Here is a 21,327-nt window from a genome sequence, read left to right on the forward strand (position 1 = left end):
TGCATTCACAAGGCTCTGTATTCAATTCCTAACATCTCAGTAGAGGTGCTAATCTCAGCAGAGAGCCTCTTCCAGTCCAAGACGATACCACAAGCACCACTGCTCTGACTACTGAATGTCAATGGTGGCTCCTCTAGACCAACTCTCTCCCTGTTTGTTCTCCCCAATCCCAAAGCAGATGGCTCTGTAGTTTTAGTGTCTAACTCACCCTCTCTTGCATTGTTTTTACACCACAGATCCTTGGGTTCCTCGGAAACTCTCCATAAAGGCAGAGAAGGGAAACCCAGCACTGTCTGTGTTCTGGACAAAGCCCCTCAGCAAGCCAGAGCGCTGCCAGCTGCAGCTGTGGCATCCAGGCAACAGCACCATGCTACAGCACCATGCCTTGACCCAGTGGCAGGTCCAACATGTTTTCCAGAGACTGGTCCCAGGGAGAAATTACTCCATATCCCTCAACTGCATCGCTGGACCATATATGAGCAGCTCTGAGACTGCGGTGATGCCAATAGGTAGGTATGCACTTGTCCTAGGGCAAGAGAATGTGGCAAGAACTTGCAGGACTTTTATTTTCTTTTTATTGCATTGGCAGTGGCAAAGTCTTGAAGACTGTGTACATGTGCCACCTTCTAATTTTCTCTGGATAAAGTCTCAGAGGACTGGTATGGAAGCAGCCTCAGAGGCAATGCAACCAAACACATTTATATTATCCATTGGTGAGATTGCTCACTGCTTTCCCTTTAGTATAAACGCTTTCTTCAACATACCCTTGGCTCTATCATTCCCTGATGGGTTCTGGTGAATCTTTCATTCCTCCAGGAGAAAATCCAGAACTCTTTTCATCATAGGGCACTCTCATGCATCAAGCTTTGTGCTTGTCTGTCCCTTTTTAGTTACAGAAATCTTAACGATTTTGTTCCTCTTTTCATGGAGTTAACTTCACTTTTCTTATCAGTTAGGTAAATTTCCCCACTTGTTTTATGGGTCTGGTAGTGTCCTACTGCCTTTAGCCTTCAAAGTCTGTTGCTCTTGGTCATTTGTTAAATTTTGCTCTACACCCGTCCCCTATATAGCAGTGGGGGAAGACAGAGCATGTGCATGCCTCACACCAGCTCTATAACAATTTGACAGATGTTTTAATATCATACAGAATGGGCTGAGAAATATGATGGTAACAAAACAACAGCACCACTGATTTTTCATTTATAAAAGCCCCAATATTCAATCATTCCTCTTCTTTCAATATCAGCAGCAATGTATGTTTCCTGTTGTTAGTGTCCTGAGGAACTCTCACCTATGTACTCCCCAGTGAAGACACAGAAGCAATTTGCTTCTATTCCCCAGAACAGTTGGGACCAAAAGAAGGAGATGTTAAAGGAGAACGAGAAACACTTACAAAAACCCCAAATATATATGTCTCCATGCAACAAACCTATAAATTATACTGCCCCATAGAATTTATGAACATCTTGCTTATCTGAGACAAACTGTTCAGGATATAGGATTCCGTCCTTCCCAACTAGGCCTGACCTTCTGTGCTAGGCCTGATCACCACAGCAACAACTGTGGGATGAAGAAGAACTACTCCCTTCTGTAACTCAAGGACCACATCCCAAGCTGGTATAGGAGAATCTGTTGCAACCATTAGCCACCCTACAATGCATCAGTGTGTCTTGATGTGCTGAGGGCAGTGCCCCCCAGAAAAACACACCCAGGGCCACTACAGCCCACCCCATGCTATGCTGGATGTTTGCTCATCACAGAGACAGTCAAGCTGTGCCTGCTCAAGTTTTTGTGTTGTGTCTCTCCAGAGCCCACACAAGTGAAGGACCCACAATGTCTCCCTGATAGCACAAGTATATTTCTGAACTGGACCATCCCTGAGGGTGATATCGAGTCTTATAAGCTGACAACAAAGAAGTTTCCCCAAGGAAGCCAGCAGCAGCCTGTGCTTCCTTTGGCTGTTTCCAGGGCTGACGTCACACTGACAGAACTGTCCTCAAATACGTCCTATCAAATCAGCGTTAGTGCTGTGGGCAGGAATGGCATCTCGGGCCCAGCCGTGACACTGCTCTGCAATACATCTGTGGAAGGTACGTGTCTTCCAGGCTCTCCATTGCCACAGGTTGAAAGTGCCATAACTTAGTGGTTGAGCAATGGCTTTGGATACAGAAGGTCACAGGCAGTGGCAGCTGGTAGATCCTGGGTGCGGTAGGGCAACTAGGTGAGGTTGCACAGACAGGATAGGGGAGCAGTTAAGAGATGTGAAACACTGAGCATTTGAAATATGTTATTTAAACTTTTTATTTATATGTACACCTGCTGGTGACACCCTAATACCTCTTCCTTTCTGGCTTTCCGAAGCAGTTCTCCCACCTCCTGTGCGAATGGACACCCCCCAGTTTGACGCCAGTTCTAGAGTCATCATCTCCCCTGATATGTTCAGCGAGGAAAATGGCCTCATAGAGTATTATGGAGTTGTTGCCACCACTAATGAGTCTTGTAAGTATCTGCAACCACCATGGGCCATCCTTGTGAGGGGATTCATGATGCCCCCCATGATCATAACGTTGCAATGCTTTTCTCTCTGTATCTCCAGTGTTGAGGCCCACCCAAGACATCGTCTCCCGCACATGGTATGACCACTATTATGGGCAGGAAGACTCTTACTTGGCTCTGTTGGTGCCAAACCCATTTCGTTTCAATGACAGCACCAGTCCCAAGGCCTGGCCAGTGACAGTGGGTGCAGACGAATGCAGTCGCTCTCGAAAGACCTGCAATGGAAGGCTGAAAAAAGATTCACAGTACAGGTAAGAGCATAAGAAAGTGCCTAAATGGAACACTAAAGGCCTATCTGTTCCAGCACAAAGCCGTGTTCCTTGGTTCACTTGGGAAGCTCACAAGCAGGCATGACGGAAATGTTCCATGACCAGATCCACAAGGATCTGCTAATCAAAAATATACTGCAGCCTTCTCCTTACTCTTGACCATTGGCCATGCTGGCTGGGGTGGATGGGAGCTGTGGTCCAATAACATCTGGAGGACATCCAGTTGCAGAAGGCTGGTAGACTGTTTCTGCACATGGAGGTGTGAAATTAGGCAAGCTTAACTTGGAACAAACTAAGCTCATTCTTAAGTCTTATGAATCATTGCATAGTTGTTTCATCTCAGCTCTGAAAGTGCTATAGGAATAAAATTTACCACTCAGGAAAATGAATAGAATAGAATAGAGGCTGATGCAGCCTTGAGTCATCCTTTATGTCTCAGCGTAATGCACCTTGTGGAGTCATTGGAAAAATAAGGGGCAGGAAGAGAACCATTTACACTGCTGAACTATTTGGAGGGAAGGTGAGGTATAAATGTAATGAATAAATGAATAGAATTCTCCATTTTGTTCTGTTATAGGTTCAGCATTGCTGCCTTCACCAGATATAGTCAACAGGCTCCTAAAGTGTCATTCACAGCATTCTCAGGTGAAACAAGTCTCTTCATCTGGTTGCATTCTGGATTAATTAAGCCTCTAGTCTCTTAGCCAATTTCACCTTTTTGGCACCTTCTGTGTATCTTTCAAAATGATGAACAGTACAATCCTACACATGTCTATTCAGAAGTGTACAGGAGTGCAGCCTCCTTCACAATCGTATTAATATGTTAATCTTGATGCTTCCTGAAGTGGTGGGTGGCAGGAATCCCTGGTGAGTGCCATATGTGTGATAGATCTCGATGTAAGGGATATTCTCATGGCTGCCTAAATCTCTGGGTAGAAAGGAAGGAGTCTCATATAAACTGTACCTTTCACTGTCTTTGTGTTCAGCGGCAGACACCTCAGCAGCCTCTGCTGCTTTATCTGCCCCAGTTGTGGCTGGGATCATTATGGGATTCCTCGTGACAGTCACAGCAATTGCTGGATGGGTCTACTGGAAACATCTGAGAGCAAGGAGGTGAGGACAATTGCAGGGGTTGCTGCTTTGGAAGGAATGATACAATGCAGGATTTTATTATTTGGAGCTTGCCTGGAAATTAGCTGGCAAACCTTGAGTAAATCTAGGGTGCTTCCAGAAAAGTGCCTTCTTGGCATTTTTTGGCCATCACTTTCCTGTTTTTTGTTGCATGTGGAATTCACTAATCCAGGCTTCCTCAACCTCAGCCCTCCAAATGTTTTGAGACTACAATTCCCATCATCCCTAACCACTGGTCCTGCTAGCTAGGGATCATGGGGGTTGTATAGGCCAAAAACATCTGGAGGGCCGAGGTTGAGGAAGCCTGCATGACTAATCCTTCCAAGTCACAAATTCCTTTTATGGCTTTTGTTTTTGCTACCATGCCACCATTTCCCATCTACATCAATGAGCATGATGGGATATAGCTGGATTTGTCTTACCTCTCCCTCCCATATTCCCTCCCACTGAAATTTGCTTTCTTTTTGAGCACAAGATGGCCCTAGATAGACTCTCTGAATGTTTCTAAAATACACACATTCATAATATCCAACAGGTGAGAAACTGTGGGCAGGTTTCTGCTAACAATTCCCACTAGAAGAAACACACGCAAGGACTTCCACCATCTCTGGCACCCCCCTATTGATGGGGGGGGGCAGGGGAACCCACAGGGCAGCACACGAGGCAAGGAAAGGGGTGGGGATCATTCCATCTGGCAGTGACAGAATAATCAACATCATGTGACATTGAAAATGCCCCCTGTACCCCAAGCACACTTGTGTTTCCTCAACATATATAAGTTTGGGAACACATATAGTTCTCCCCTTAGGTGGGAGAGTCAGCAGTACAGAAGATGCTTGTCTCCCCACTAGGAATTAACTACCTACATGTATGTGCCTTGCTTTCAGAATGAAAAAGGGTAACATCCCCCAAGAAATGGCCACATACAGCCCAAGGTGAGTGAAGCTACTCTCGTGTCTCTCCTGCTCACTTAGTGTCATCTTCTGCCACAGCATAGGCAACAAGCCAGGCTTTGGGGCAGGAGTGATTGGGGGTCTGGCCATTCCAGTCTATCCTGGCAAGGAGGTGTTGTGGCACCAGCTCTCCCTCTAAGGGCTCATCACATGGGATTTCAGCTTGCTCTAGGCTGAGTTGGTTTTACTTCTATGTTAGTCCCAGAAAATGAGGCACAACATTTAAATAAACAACTTCCTTCCCACCTCTTGTCCTCCAAGGGGATTCCTGTAGGGATGGGTGAATCTTCTGCAAAAGCTTTTTTAAAGTAATATACCGTAATGCATTTGGGTATGCTATTTTCAGTAATATATGAATCTATATGCACAATTTCCCCTGGAATGTGCATTTTGTGTTAGAATTCCTGCATGTTACTTGGCTGGACATGTTACTTGTCTGGAGAACTGCATTGCAGAATTCAGAGAAAGATGACTTTCCCCAAAGGATGGCTCTGTTTCAGTTCATATATTATTTCAGAATGTGTATTAGGTAGATAAGCATTTCTCCCCCAAGCTTAGATTCATGCCATACCTTGAAACTGAAGTTATGGTGAGTTCTCATTTCAAACAATGGGCTGATAGCCTCCTTTGGCTACTATAACAGTTTGCCATACACCTGCTGATATAACTTCTATTACAAAAGAATGTTTCGTGTTTGTAATTTGAGACTTATCGGAAAGGAACCTGAATTTTACCTAACTTGTTGTGTATGTACATTGAACCACTCTCTCGGTATCTTCATTCTGCCTAAAGGAGGATTCCTGCACAGCACTCCTCTCTCTTATGTGCATCTTTATTTCTTGCAGAAATACCCACCGGCCAATCCCCATACAGAGCTTCAGGCAATATTATGAGACAAGGGCAGCAAATTCCAATCATGGCTTCTCTCAGGACTTTGAGGTAAGTGCTCCCCTCTTCTTCAAATTTAATCCAGGCTGACTGTGAGGCCACGGTCAGACAACATCACCATTGAATGCAGGCTGCAGAATTTTGCCAGTTTCGTACTTTTATTAGAGCTAAATTTCACTACCTATGAAATATCCATTGAAACCAAGGCAGGTGAACATGAAATGTTTCTCCTCTCCTCCCAAATCAACATAATACTGAGTAGCGTGCAGTCTCCTCTTCTTGAGAAGCCAGTGTGGTGTAGTGGTTAAGAGCGGTAGTCTCGTAATCTGGGGAACTGGGTTCGCTCCTCCGCTCCTCCACATGCAGCTGCTGGGTGACCTTGGGCCAGTCACACTTCTCTGAAGTCTCTCAGCCCCACTCACCTCACAGAGTGTTTGTTGTGGGGGAGGAAGGGAAAGGAGAATGTTAGCCGCTTTGAGACTCCTTTAAAAAGGGAGGGAAAGGCGGGATATCAAATCCAAACGCTTCTTCTTCTTCTTCTTGTTACTTGGTGTCAGTAGGTGCTAGTTAACCTAGAAGGAGGAATATTTCTCTGCCAGCATATGCTGACTGCTATAAATTCAGGCAGAAGAGAGGCTATGTTCATGGCGCCCCCAACCACCACTATACAGTGGTACCTTGGAAGTCGAATGGAATCCGTTCTGGAAGTCCGTTCGACTTCCAAAATGTTTGAAAACCAAGACACAGCTTCTGATTGGTGGCAGGAAGCTCCTGCAGCCAATTGGAAGCCACGGAAGCCCTGTCAGATGTTCCAAAGAACATTCGCAAACTGGAACACTTACTCCAGGTTTGCAGCGTTTGGGATCCAAGGTACTTCTGTAGCTTCAAATATCAGTTTAAACAATGGTCAAACCAGAAGAGGCCAAGGTTTTAAAATAAATTCAGATAAAACCAAAATGTTGGTTAAAAACATGGATGATCAGTAAAAAAAATGTTAGAAAAAATGTCTGGTTTGAAAATATGTAAAAAAAAAAAAAGTAAGATATTTGGGAATCTGGCTGACAGCAAGAAATTGCAATTTATTTGAAAAAAAAATATTAAATTGTGGAAGAGGTTAAGAAAGAGTTGGAGATTTAGGAGAGAATGAATCTCTCCCTACTAGGTAGAATTTCAGCCACTAAAATGAATTTATTGCCCAGGATGCTGTTTTTATTCCAATAAATCCCAATTGTAAACAATTCAGACTGCTTCAAAGAATGGAAAAACGATATTTCTAAATTTATTTGGCAGGTGGGAAAGCCAAATAAATTGGCTTTCTTTGACCTTGATACCAGACTTGAATGTGGCTTGTTTTAATTGCGATAATCATTTGTAAGCTGCTTTGGGAGCCTCTCAGGCCATAAAGCCGGGAGATAAATATTCTAAACAAATAATAAATCCCCTTCTCTATGAGATTGGCACCTGACTCAAACTGACATAGGGGATCTTGCTGAGAAGAGCTTTCTCCTTCTGTCCCACAGGAGCTGAAGGAAGTAGGGAAAGAGCAGCCAAAAACGGAAGCTGAACTGCCTGCTAACATCTCCAAGAATCGATATCCTCATGTTCTACCATGTAAGTTGTGGACAGAATTCTGTATAGCTAATTCCTCCCCCCCCCCCCTTCCTAGTTGGGTTATCTTGGCAAACTCCCTTCTCTGGTTGGCTTCATGCATTTTACAAATCTATTGGATGTTGCAGTTTTAGCCATTTCCTGTCCCATGAATTGTAACAGAGCTGAAAGACGGTTGGCTACACCTTCATGCAACTTTTATCCCCTCCTCCCCTTCCTCATCCTTTTGCCCTTTCCCCTGCTTTACCCCACCCCCTGAACAAGTCTCCTCCATGGTAAATCCCACTATGGTGTGCATGCATGCGTCTGCATGTGTGTGAGTGTGACCATGTGTGAGCTGTATGCCTGGTGAATGTGTGGTGGAGTGAATGTGTGTGTGATCTGTACATGTAAAGTGTGCGCACTGATTGATTGATTAATTTCTGTACCGCTTAATGGTCAGCATCCATCTGTCTCAGGAGGAGTGTGGTCAAGCTGCTGGATGGTTGTAACACCTGCTGTGGCTGTAGAGACCGATGCGGGAGAGACATGTTTTGTTGCAGCTGGGGCAGATGAAGGCATCCAGTTGTGCTGCTGCAGATGCACCATCTCTGCGCTTATCCCAGCCATCATTCCTCCTCTGGTCACTGCTGTGGATACACAATCTAACTGCCTGTCTCCAGGCACTGTGGTCATCTGCAAGGGATTCCCACACAGTGGGGTTAATGTTGCCAACCTTCACATCACACAAAAAGCAGAGAATTGGCTAATCTCTTCCACAGGACTGCCAAGTTGCAACCTGGAGAATCTGATTTCACCTTTGTCTTCTGTGTACCTTCTTCCTTTGCGTGCTGTAAAGGAATATTACAGTCCTCTGCAAACAGAGAGATCAGAGGAGAGGAGCACTTACCTCAAAATCCTAAGAGAAGCCATGATTGGAATTTGCTGCCCTTGTCTCATAATATTTCCTGAAACTCTGTATGGGGATTGTCCGGTGGGTAAACATGCACGTCAGAGAGAGCAGTGAATTTATATTGGTTTATATGTATTAGCAACTTTGTGTTTAATGTAACATTTTTATATGTAATTATGCAGATGATTACTCCCGAGTGAAGCTGAGCCTGCTGGATGAAGAACCACATTCTGACTACATCAATGCCAACTTTGTGCCAGTGAGTTCTTTGAATACTTCTGTAACCTTACTGGCATCTCATAGGAAGGCACAGGGTGTTAGGGCACTTGCAGCAAAATCTTCACATATGACTTCACACAGGAATGAAACCTAAATCTCAGGAGGCCTGGTTGACCATTAGAATACTCTGCAAAGTTGGGAACAAAATTTGATCGATTTATTTTATTTATTGAATTTGCATCACTATAGCTTCAGTTAGGACACAGCAGGTATATCATGTGGAGCAAATAGACTTTTCTAATGATTACATTCTGTCACTATATTGTTAGTCTCTTTGGTTTCTGTGGAATGATAGAAAATCCAGTTTTTCTTTTCTTTTCAGTAAGTGGGAGGCTAATACGAAAATAGACAAGGATAAAAGGAAAACGAAAGATGGGGAGGATGGGTCAACTGAGCAAGGTGTCAGAATATCATAACTTCCACATGAGTGTAAACATGGTCTAAAAGCGGACTCAGGCATGGACACCATGTTTTCCTCAGTCCAAATTTACTTTAGTCCATCTCTAGGCAAAGGCAGGCATAAGAGCAGAAGAGAAGCCACAGATGTCTCTCAGCTGCAAGATGGGCCTGGCTTCAAAAACTGACAAAAACGGATGAAAGCAAATTATATTATGTCACCATCAGTCTTCTCACGCACCTGCAGCTTCAGGGGGGCTGTCTCCTTTTCAATTTTTAAAATCACCATATGAACATTCACACATTTATATGCATCCTCTTTTAATTTCTTAATAAAACCTTACCAGTTCAAAACCGCTCTGGTGATTGAAACTGGGTAATATGTCCTAGTGACATTGCAGGGGCCAGACAATCACCACCATGTGCGGCTAGCTTCTTCTTCAGACTTGCAGAGCTGTTTCCCCCAGAACATGTTTGGGTTTGGACTGAATGGAGCGAGGGCACTCCCTGAGCAGCCCCATTGCTCTAAAACTTTCACTTGTCTTTCCTCTTTCTCCTGCTATTTACAGCTGCATATTAAAGAGCTTGGATGTTTCCCTTATGCCTCTCTGGTGATTTATCCAGGTAATGGCTAGAAAGCGCATCTTTATGTGTGTGCATGCAGCACTTGTATTTGCACACCCAAGTCTGCCTTGAGTGTACATGGTATGCGTGCGTAATAGCACAGCAGTCATGTTTGCATGCTTGTGTAAGAACACTGTGCTTCATTTGCACGTTAACATCTAAAGTTAGAAAACAAGCCTCTTTAGCACAAGAGCATCTCCTTTGCAAGCTGCATTGGCTAAAAAGTGTGTGCCTGGCTGGCCACTACTGGAAACACAACACTGGAGGAGATGATCTGTCTGATCCAGCAAGGCTCTTTTTGTATTTGTAAAAATGTGAGCAGCAGCAGATAAGGCAAAGGTGGCAGCCTCTCTTTTGCCAAACAAGGATCTGTGCAACTGCTCATTCCTGGCAGCCCCTCTTTTACTGAAAAATTGTTCACCACCTATGGAGAAGGGAGGCTTCCCATTGCTTTCGCTGAAGCCAGGAGAGCAAGAGAAATCGGTGTGCACGGATCCCTCTTGCTCTCCTGGCTTCACTTCACTGGAGAGACTCTCCAAATGTTGATGGATTCTATCTGCTATCAGCCATCACCCAGCATAGCCAATGATCAGAGATTATGGAAGCTGTAGTCCCAACAATATCTGCAGGGCCACAGTTTCCCCATCCCAAGTGTAGTGACTTCTGCTGAGAAGGTACCTCCTTCGCTTCAGCTCTCTGTGGCACATTGTAACATGCATCATGATGTGGCTTGAGTGTGTTAATGGTGTAGGCATGGGGTAGTGCATTGAGAAATCTTTCTTAGAGTTTCAGGTTGAGCTATCTGATCTTCCGGTTTCTTCAAGCCCAGTGAGGCAGCATTCTATGAACTTGCATTCCTTAAGCATGTGGGACTGTGCCTACTGCATTCTGTGGCTTGGAGAATGGGAGATCACCTGAGGAAGCCAGTGGGTCTTTCCTTCACTCTAGAAGAGCCCACAGAGCACATTAATCCAAGATTTTTAAAGGGTTTCTTGAAAAGACCATCTTTGATCTCTATTGACTCCCTGTGTCCTGAGCTGAATGTTGTGCATAGCATATGGAATGTAGAAGCATTTTGGATTTTGAGCCTTTTAAGGTGTGATGCTATCCTACAGATCCACTGACTGAGGGATATTAGAAAATGTGGCTCTACCAGCAGAGATGGAGTTACCAGCAAGGTATGGTAACTCCCAGTGACACAAGTGGAGTTTTCCACCAGCTTGTCTGTAGTCCTGGTGTATGACCAGGGTGAACATAGGATTGTGCGGCTCACTGTGTTTCTCCTCCATTATTAGAAGGGTTTAAAACTTGCTGTTTAAAAATAATGGGGGAAAGGTGCCATAAGGAATGTGCAACAATATTATTGTAGGATGGAGAATTAAACCTCTATAACTTTGCTACAGCAGAAGGATGACTCAGAATGTACTCAGTTTGAATCCATACAGCTAAACATCAGTACCTCCATTTGTTAATAATTGGTTACATGAGAAGTTTATTTGGTTATGTTCATAAATAAGCATGCAATATATAAATGAACGTCACAACCAGTATTGTCCAAAACATTTGGAGCCAGCCAGGTTGATGAAGGCTGCTGTGTAGCATAAATTCATTCCAAACAGATCTGAAACACTGTTAACTGATTTGGATGACAGCAAGAAGTTTATTATTTATACCCCACCATGCTGGCTGGGGCTGAGGGGAGTTGTAGTCCAAAACATCCGGAAGGGCCAAGTTGGCAAAGGCTGCTGTGAGGAAATAGCAAACATCTGCAAGACCATAACCACAAGCATCCAAAACAAGTCAAGCTTAAAACTCATCCTATTGCTTTCAGTAGGACTTGGTCAGCACTGAAATGTGCTGGATTGTCCCCAAAGTTATTTCAAGGTGTAAACTAAACTTTGCTCTATTTTTTAAAAAAACAAAAAACAACCACAATACAGAATAATTAAACCAAATCAATACTGTACGCTTTCCTTGATTCAAGAAAAGCATTCTGTGATTGCTAATTCTGCTCATTCATTCTTTCAGGGTTACAACTCCCCGCAGGAGTTCATCGCCACACAGGGCCCCCTGAAAAAAACCCTGGATGATTTCTGGCGGCTCGTCTGGGAGCAGCACATCTGCACCATTGTCATGCTGACCGTGGGCATGGAGAATGGACGAGTAGGTCTGATGGAAGCCCCTACTGTAGGGGTGGAGTCCCCCTTTTCAACCCATATAGGCCTCTTTCCCTTCTTGGCCAACTTCCAGGGGCCACATGGCAGAGGTGGGTGGGGCTAGACACAGAAGCAGGTGGAACAATCAATGCTAACTTACTCTTGCACCCTTCCCTATCCTCCACCCCAACAAACAAGAAGCAGAAATGCATATTCTAGCCAAGTAGAAACACACAAACCATGGAAGAAGGGACTTGCTTGGGGAAAGATCTGGGGTGGGGCAGATAGAGAAACATGGAGGGCCACATTCAGCCCCTGGCCTGAGGTTCCACATCCCTGCCCTACTGTATATGGTCCAGGGAACAAGAGTTTTACAGTGTGGTAGCATCAGTGCTTTCAGTAGTGGGAGAGTCTTGATGGCCACTTGGGACCAATACTTCTTTCCATCCATATTGTCAGAGGCCTGTTGCTTTATATCTAGTGGAAGGGAATTCTGAGGGCCAAAAGTAGATATATGAAAATGTGTGTAACAAAAAAAAATGTAAAGCAGACTTGGGAGGCTTTGATCTTGAGTGAAGGATCAGTGCCTCACCCTTTACCCACCAGACATTTCCCCACTCAGAATCATCCCCAGCCGTTTCTACCCCCTTCCCTTGGAAGCAGAAAAGCACGATAACAATTGAGATTTTGTGTATATAAGCTAAGAGTCCAGCATTTCTAATTGCCTGAGTTAACATCTTTTTGCGGGTGGTAGCTGATCAAAAATTTATAAACTTTTCTTAAATAATGAATGTTAAGAAAAAAGCAAATTAAAGGCTAGGATACGTGATTAAAATTAGAAGAACCTATTGGCCAATGGGAATTCCCAGAAGTATAGGGATGATTTATTATTGCGTGCCAGCTGAAGAGAAAGTTAACGACTGCGGTATATTACTCCTACAAGTTGACACATAATCATAGTGCAGTGTGCAGGAAATGTGGGACTGATGCTGGTTTTGCTTCACGGTAAAGATCTATGGGAGAGAGAAAATAATGAAAGCATTTTTATTACTACTGCTGCTATTGTATCCTGCTGTGCCTCCAAAACAAGAGCCCAGGACAGCTAACGATGATCAAACCACTACTACAAGTCGCCAAATATAACTATAAAATATCCATAAAAACTGACCGATCAGCACAAAACAATCTGCAACTGGTATTAAAACAATCTAATTTAATCATTCATTTAAATAGTGACATAATAACAAGCTAAGATTTGTAACTCAATTCCATTCTTTTTATTTATTTTTACTGTGCTGCTTACTCACACAAAAATGCCGAGGCCAAAAAAGGGAGAACTCCTCCCATCTTGTGTGGTTACTTTTAACAAGCATACTATACACAGGAGTGCAAATAGAGACTCCAAAACACGGTGGAAGTGGTTTTGACATTTCCTGCATTCGAAGCGGCTTGTTTTCAGGGAAGATAGAAGTATGTGTTGTGCACAGCACTGTAGAATCCACCAAGCATGTTGCACAAGGATAGCCAGGGGCAATACATAAGGAAACAAGGCTCCCATTTCCTTTGAAAATGTTAATTGCAGTTCCATCTCCCTTGCTAGGTGCTGTGTGAATACTACTGGCCCTCGGACACTTCTCCCACCTCTTTTGGGCAGATCAGCATCCACCTGCTCGCTCAGAATTTTGCAGATGAGTGGACTACACGGGAGTTCAAGCTCCAGCATGTGAGTAGGAGACCAGAAATACCCCATTGCACCTCCCAATAATCTTGCCCAATCAAAAATGCAAATATAATATAAACCGCAGCGTAGTGGTGCTCCAGGGAATCCTAATGACTGGAAACAAGGCAAAGCTCTTACATTTTGTGGACAGTTGAGAAAATCTGGAATAAAGAGTACATGCTTCATAAGCTTGTGGACCAGCTTTCTTGGTTGTAGTACCCAAATTCAGCAGAAGCATATCTCATGCAGTTTAATGGCAGATGCTTCCTCTCTTGCAATTTCAGGTTTAGGACTTTGCCTGAGCTGCTTCTGTGGGCACTAATGTGGGCATCTCTCATCACACAGGAAGGGCTAAACATGGAAAGGAGAGTAACCCACTTGCACTACACAGCATGGCCTAATCATGGTGTTCCTGAGTCCACAGCTTCCATGATTGCCTTTATAGAGTTGGTGCGAGCACACATGCAGGGTGCAAAGGAATCTGGGCCTACGCTGGTACACTGCAGGTAAGTTTCAGGCAACCTACTTGGCTGGTTATTAATGTTGGGATTCCATTCCATCCTTTGCTGCAGACATGGGATTGTTGCGTGTCACATGTCTGTTTACATTCCAGCACAGATTGCTGGTGTGAGCAGAACTTCTGCTCTGTATTGCTTTTGTTTTTAGTCTCTCTCTGAGAAGACGGCAAGGAGAGATGCCATGTTTTCTTTGTCTTGATTTATGTATAATAAATGCGTAGTTTAGTATGTGTCTACAGCCTCAAGCCTCCTCTGTTGCGCAGTTTACACTGCTGAGTAAAGTGTGCTCAAGTCTGCAAGCTTGAGTCACTGATGTACATCGGAGCAGAGGTTGATGAATCTCCGCAGCGGCTAGGCTGAGGCGAGATGCTTCAGCTGGGACCGAGCCAGCTGGCCTTTCGACCCCCCTAGATTCCGACAATTACTACCAAAATCTGCAAAGGCAACAAAACATCAAGAAAAATGCTGCCATAAAATCATTCAGTTGGTAAACATCATTGCCTTGCCATGGTTGGCATGATCAGGTGTCCTCTTTGCCCAAATTCCTTGACTGCTGGGGTCACAAAAGGTAGGGAGCACAGAATGAGAAGGAATGAAGGCCTCCAAGGTGAGCTGTGTGAAAGAGCCTCTTCTTTCCCTGTATTACTGCAGTGCAGGTGTGGGACGCACCGGGACTTTTGTTGCTCTGGATCGGCTCTTGCAGCAGATGAAGTACGAGAAGGTGGTGGATGTGTTCAACACCATTTACAGCCTGCGGATGAACCGCCACCGGATGATTCAGACACTGGTGAGAAACTCAGAGCTGCCTCTCAGGTCGCTGGTCTCCCTGACATGGGAATCATTCAATGACACAAGATGGCCTTACCCTTTCTGCTGGGTGTTTGTGGCCAATGCGGAGGGATGGAGAAGATGCCAGAGACACAATGGGCAACAGAAAGTAGAAGGAACAGCAGGGGCCTGGGGGAGCGCCCAAGACATGGCAGGAGCAGCCAACCTCTTGGAGTCCATAAGCACATTGGCAAGCCAGAAAAGCTGTCATGCACACAGACACACACAAACACACTGCAACCAAGAGCACATGGCAAACTGTTCTAGTGGCTACAAGAGAATGCTTCTTTCAAGCCTAATTTCAGTGAAGGGGTGGGATCCTTTGGGCATCCTCTATTGGCATGTGGAGAAGTAAATGAACAAAATGGGCAGCTACTGAAAAATAAGCATAGGATGAGGTACAAGCATTGGCTGTCAACTGGTTTGCAAATAGCTTCTTTTTTATTTCATTTATAGAGGCTGTAGAAAGATCAGTTCTTTGGCAAGTCAGTGCCAGTTCAGGAATAGAGGCCTGAAGCTCCCAGCTGCACATTATAATGATTAGATCTGGTTGCCTTTCTATTTCAAGGTGCACTGCAGTGCTTTCAGGGTCTCTGTGTGCATAAAATGTGTGCTCTTCTCTTCCAGGGGCAGTACATTTTCCTGCACAACTGCATCCTAGAGAAGATCTCTGAAGACCCACAGATTGGCCTGTCTGGAGTGGAGCTGTAAGTTTATACCCCATTTCCCTTTCCATACCAGTGGAATGCATAGTTCTCTCCTATAAGTCTCTCCTTCCCCTGCTTAACATAGCTATTGTCTCCAGAAATGAAGCTACTCCTTCTTCCCCACCCATATGTGCAAACAGGCTATTACATTGCTGGATCACAGCTAGCACAAGTATAATGCAAAGGGGGGAAACTGGTTGGTTGGTTGGTTGGTTGGTTGGTTGGTTGGTTGGTTGGTTTCCCCATTCATCATCTGGAAAGGTCTATAGGGACCAGCAACTAGGACACCACACTCATTGCAAATAGGCATGGCCTGCCTCAAATAGCAACAGAGCTTTCTTGTTCAGTAGGAGTTGCAAGGAGTCTCCTGGAACCACAGTGTCTTGTTCTCTTTTCAATGCAGCTGTGCCATCAGCTCATGTTAGAGGGATATAGAATGGGGAAGCGGAATAATTAAACGCCTCTCTCATGTTTTCTCAAGCTCCCATCCAGTCCCTCTCAAGAACTTTGTTCAGCACCACGCAAAGAACAGTTCCAAGGCCAACACTGGCTTCCTAAGGGAGTATGAGGTAAGAGGTTGGCACACAGGGACGCTGGGTTTTAAGGGTGCTCCAACTCCACATGCCACATGCACGACTATCACTTTGAGGGCAGCTCAGGCTCAAGCTGTGAAAATATACATCCAGCTGCATGTAGCATGTAGTTAACTCTTCGGAATGAATGTTTTGAAGATCTCTGCATTAGCAACTGTATCAATGATTAAAGTACCCACCATTAACTCTGGGGTCAGCAATCCTGCATGCTCAATCATAGTGAAAAGTCCACCCCAACCTATTTCTCCATCTCTCTCTCTCTCTCTCTCTCTCTCTCTCTCTCTCTCTCTCTCTCTCTCTCTCTCTCTCTCCTACTTTGCTTCTCCCCATCAGCAGATGCTCCTGGAGGCTGCCAAAGAGGAAGTCAATTCAGCAGTACCACTTTCTAGCAGTGGCAACCAACAGATCAACCTTCCCTCAAGCAAGAACTCTTGTGAGTAAATGGTTTTGTGGCTAGTTTTGCATGAATCACGGGCGGGGCATAAGGCGCTGAGCTGAAATTCTGCTGCGCAGGACTGAGTTGTGCCTGACGCACTGTGTCACCCCACCCTCCACCTTCTCACAAAGGCTGTTTTGCAGATGATCGCTCAAAAGTGAAGTTCTCGCAGCTGGATCGAGATCCCTTCTCAGACCTCACGAATGTCTGGCTCATCCCTGTGAGTCCACCATGAATTTCATTTCCCTCCTTTCGGGTCCTCTGTTGTTGCCTCCAGATGTCTTTGCTGCATGCTGCACGCCTATAGAAGGGATCAGTTGCTTGTGTCACTGCTTTGAGGGGGTTTTTTCTTTTGCAATCAAGAGGTGTATATACCTTTTAATGAAATATTATGAAATAAATGTACAGTGGACGCTCGGGTTGTGAACGTGATCTGTGCGGGATGCACGTTCGCAACCCGCAGCGTTCACAACCCGCACCTGCACGTTTCTGCATGCGCGGGTTGCGATTCCGTGCTTCTGCGCATGCGTGAATGCCGAAACGCGGAAGTAACCCGTTCCGGTACTTCCAGGTTTCGGCGGTCCGTAACTTGAAAAAATGCAACCTGAAGCGTCTGTAACCCGAGGTATGGCAGTATGTGCTTTTCCTTGCTTTGGTGAGAGAGAAAAGGCTAGGCCATAGCAAGTACAACTCAACTGCTGCCAAGCTGTGAGAAGGTAACAAGTGGATTCTGCGATCCTGGCTGTTCCTTGGCTCAGTATTTAAGAAGATAGACAAGAGTGTGGCAAACAAAGCACTCACATCTCTGGATAACTAAAAACAGGGCATTATTGAAGACACTACAGTGGTACCTCGGGTTACATATGCTTCAGGTTACATACGCTTCAGGTTACAGACTCCGCTAACCCAGAAATATTACCTCGGGTTAAGAACTTTGCTTCAGGATGAGAACAGAAATTGTGCTCCGGCGGTGCGGCAGCAGCAGGAGGCCCCATTAGCTAAAGTGGTGCTTCAGGTTAAGAACAGTTTCAGGTTAAGAACGGACCTCCGGAATGAATTAAGTACTTAACCCGAGCTACCACTGTATTAGAAATCAAAGTAATATTGATAAACTGGAGAGTTGGGACAAAATGTACAAGTGTAAAAGGAATGCCACTTCAAGGGAAATAAGCCCAAGTGTGCAAAAACTACTTAATAAATAGTGAGTTCTTAGAATCATAGAGCTGGAAGGAACCACAAAGGTAGTGTAGTCCAACCCCCTGCACTGCAGGAATATTTTTGCCAGTGGGGCTTGAATCCATGACCCTGAGATTAAGAGTCTCATGTTCTACCAATTGATCTATTGCAGCCCTGAAATTAATACAAGACCTGCTAAAATGCCACTGTGCAAAAATGGCAAACACTTTCTGAGGTTCCATTGGCAAAAGTATATTCAGAGACAAAGGAGGGCCGAGTACACGATCACTGGCTACAAATAATTGTTAAGTAATTACAGTAAAAGCAAATAGTGCATTGTGGGAACTTTGTGACTATTCTGCCAGTGGTGGGTATAGGAGATAATACAGTGGAAGAGGATGGAGACCTGATGAGGGATACAGCAAGTAAATTTCAAATGTAATACCTTGTTTGGGAATCTATATAGCAGCAAGTTTTGGAATCATTGACCTGAGCCAACCTTCTTTAACCTGGTGCTCTCCAGATTTGTTGGACTACAACTTCCATCAGCCCCGGCCAGCATGGCCAAATGTAAGAACATCAGGCTGGAGTTGGCTGACCTCGACAATCTATTAGGGTAGTTTAGTTCACAAAATTCCCTGATTATCAAGACCAGGAAATCTAGTCTAAGACAAGTACTTAAAGAAAGAAAATATGCTTTCATTTCACCCTCTGATCTGTCACTAAATTTGCCAGCAACTCCTGGTGCCTCATCTCCAACTAACTTCCCATGGGAGAATAAGCCAGTTACAGATACGATAACCTGCAGCCTGGATAATCCTTATCCAAGCTTAGACCAGACTTATCTTCTGTCGCAGGCACTTTGCTAACTCTGCTAAATGAGACTCTGTTTTTCTTTTTCTTTTGGCAGGGCTGTAACTCGGCCAAGGACTATATAGCTATTGAAGGACCTGACAAACTGGCCGTGGAGGAATTCTGGGGGCTGGTTTGGGAACATGGAGTCCATACCATCATCACTCTACTACCTGGACAGACGAACAGCCCCGTAAGATCCACATTATGCATTATGCAGATCCACAGATTTATAGAGGCAGGTCCTTCTGGGATAGCTGCAATCGCTGGGGCCATAGCACAGAACTATGGGACAGGCTCAGTTTGGGCGCCTGGAACTGAGAGCTGTGCCATTTAGAATCCTGGCTGTGTAAGAACTGCTTTTCCACAAGTGGTTCCCATGTAACTGGAGACTATATCTGAATGGTGGCACCATGTGGTCAGGGCAAATGGAACTGCAGCTACAACCCCTGTTTTTTATGTGTGTATGTGTAGGCTCCAGACAACTCGTGCTGGCCCTCTGAGGGTGAACCTGTGTGCACAGAGACGTTGACCATACAGCAAGGCCCAGAGAAGGTTATTTCAGGATGGCCATGCACTCAGCTGAGACTGAAATATGTACGTGAGTTGGGAAGAGTGGGGGAAAGCCATGGGGCCATGGGCAAGGGCAAGAAGAACAATGAAGCAATATCATTGGACATGTGTGTTTTGCAGGGAGAACTCCTTGTCACCATAGCTAAGCTTTTGAGCTACACAGAATTCTTCATTTGTGCATTGGCCTGCCCTCTACACTGCATTCCCAAACAGTTGCTGGATCACTTATCATAATGTCTTTGTTACTTTGTCAGGAGAAAAAGGCCAAGGAGAGGCTGCTGCAACGGTTCCGGTTCCCTTTGGGGGAAGGAGAGGAATTTCCAGACCCTGAGATCCTGGTGGGCTTCCTCACCACTGTCAGGCAACTGGTGCCATATCGGAAAAGAACAAATCCCTTGGTCCTGCATTGCAAGTAAGGCCCTGCCTCTCCAGGTACGCTTGGGCTCTTGCCCAGTAGGCAGCCCTTTTCAGCAGGTAGCCCTTTTCCTGCTGCATATGGCACCAGTGAGGGCATAGGCCAATCCTAAGATGTAGGCATTCCCATCTCACTGAGCTGATACCCATCAGTAAAAGGGCTGCTATCCGACTCCCGTTGGTTCTATCTAGTGGCATCCAGTATGTGGAACTCCCTGCCTCATGACTTCACCAAGACGTGCCTATCCATCCAGCTCTGTGGGTGATGCTGATGTTTTGGTAGCATCACCTGTGTTGTGATTGTCATTTGCTGTGTTGATGTGAGGAATTATAAGCTCCTGGTTTTAACTAATGCCCAGTGGTTAATGGTTTTATGGATGGTATTTTTTTTATTGTATTGTGAACTGTCCTGTGCTGAAGGCTGCACTAGTTTATTTTTTATTTATTTAATTTTTTTTACTAGTTTATTTTTAAAAAAAATATTTGATTTTTTTTCTTTCACAGTTCTGGTGGCGTAGGCCCGATTGGGGTGCTGATTGCCCTGGATACTCTGCTGCAGCAGCTGAAAGGAGAGAAGAGTGTGGATGTATATGGTGTTGTTCTGAGGCTGGTGAGGAGCTGCTGCCTCATGACTCCAACACTGGTAGGTACAGGGCAGAAAGGGAAGCCTGAGCAGCAATGGTAGCCAAGAGCTGTGTCAAGGCCAAAGGACACTATGCTGTTCCATGCTCTGTTCTCCTGCAGTACCCCTATGCTTTCTCTCTCCCTAAAGCTAGTCAAGGAGGACACGGGATCCCTGGTGGACTTTCCCTTTACTGGGGTACACTTTTTGCATGGCTATCCAGTATTGTGGTTCAAAGTGGGGAAGTAGGTAATTCCAGTCATGACTCTGTCTGATCTTGTATAGCAAGCCCTTTGGATGGGTCTCTACAGCTCAGTGCCCTCTCCCCCTCTCCAGACACCATCTGTCTCGTATTCATGAAGGGCTGAGAAATATTGGGCAACTTTCACACAGCAGATATTTTTGGACCTGCTTTCTTTCACCAAAGCCAGTGGGATATCAACAAGGTTTTCAGTTCAGGCTTTTCCATATCATCAACCAAAGCATTTTCCATACTCTGACTCTGTAAGATATTTATTTCACCTGCATGTAATAGAAACTGGGGGGTTGGGATCGTTTTGTGCTGCTGTTCATCTTTTGAAAAATTCAAAGAGGCTAGATGTAGTCATGATGCTATGCAGGAAAGGGAGAGTTCATAATCTCCAAAGACTTTGGGGGATGGATTCAAGTAAATAGTTGTACTAGAGGATGACAGTGTAATGAGTTTTGTTAGCCCAATGGGGCTTCCTCCTCCTCCCGCTGTACACCCCCCAAAAAAAATTAGTTCAAGGGAGTGGTCAGGAGAGTCCCCAAAACAGCACATGGAAGAAGGATTGTTCCATCAGTCAAGCAGAAATGCTTGCACTAACGGAGCAATTTCCTAAGCACATCTTTGAATTCCATCCTTGGGGAAGAGGATCTCTAGGGGCTTCCTGAAATGCATACAAGAGTGACCAACACAAAAAGCAATCAGTAGCCAAGAGTGACCAGTGACTGGTGCAGGTCCAATCCGTGCTTGGAACACCAAATCAAATAGCAATAAGTACACTATACAGCGGGTGGCACTGTGGTCTAAACCACAGAGCCTAGGGCTTGCTGATCAGAAGGTTGGCGGTTCAAATCCTCGCAATGGGGTGAGCTCCCTTTTTTCGGTCCCA

At 45.0% G+C, this 21,327-nt stretch overlaps 1 protein-coding gene across 3 annotated transcripts in view; it reads left to right on the forward strand.

The window, feature by feature from the left end:
• Positions 1-21,327, forward strand: part of LOC114599428 (receptor-type tyrosine-protein phosphatase V-like) — a 51,753-nt gene that overhangs the window by 27,619 nt on the left and 2,807 nt on the right. Inside the window, exons 15-36 of one of the 3 annotated variants that reach the window (XM_028734665.2) lie at positions 237-509; positions 1,809-2,090; positions 2,362-2,499; positions 2,597-2,807; positions 3,403-3,470; positions 3,812-3,938; positions 4,844-4,891; positions 5,755-5,848; positions 7,318-7,408; positions 8,480-8,556; positions 11,625-11,759; positions 13,353-13,475; positions 13,818-13,978; positions 14,642-14,777; positions 15,446-15,525; positions 16,007-16,094; positions 16,452-16,551; positions 16,698-16,774; positions 18,641-18,775; positions 19,057-19,179; positions 19,410-19,567; positions 20,074-20,212. In XM_028734665.2, the coding sequence (XP_028590498.2) occupies positions 237-509; positions 1,809-2,090; positions 2,362-2,499; positions 2,597-2,807; positions 3,403-3,470; positions 3,812-3,938; positions 4,844-4,891; positions 5,755-5,848; positions 7,318-7,408; positions 8,480-8,556; positions 11,625-11,759; positions 13,353-13,475; positions 13,818-13,978; positions 14,642-14,777; positions 15,446-15,525; positions 16,007-16,094; positions 16,452-16,551; positions 16,698-16,774; positions 18,641-18,775; positions 19,057-19,179; positions 19,410-19,567; positions 20,074-20,212 (2,864 nt within the window). The remainder of the gene's footprint in view (positions 1-236; positions 510-1,808; positions 2,091-2,361; positions 2,500-2,596; positions 2,808-3,402; positions 3,471-3,811; positions 3,939-4,843; positions 4,892-5,754; positions 5,849-7,317; positions 7,409-8,479; positions 8,557-11,624; positions 11,760-13,352; positions 13,476-13,817; positions 13,979-14,641; positions 14,778-15,445; positions 15,526-16,006; positions 16,095-16,451; positions 16,552-16,697; positions 16,775-18,640; positions 18,776-19,056; positions 19,180-19,409; positions 19,568-20,073; positions 20,213-21,327) is intronic. The other 2 variants (XM_028734667.2, XM_028734666.2) reach the window with 2 other exon arrangements.

Source organism: Podarcis muralis, chromosome 5, assembly GCF_964188315.1.
Source record: "Podarcis muralis chromosome 5, rPodMur119.hap1.1, whole genome shotgun sequence".
Classification (NCBI taxonomy): Eukaryota; Metazoa; Chordata; class Lepidosauria; order Squamata; family Lacertidae; genus Podarcis; species Podarcis muralis.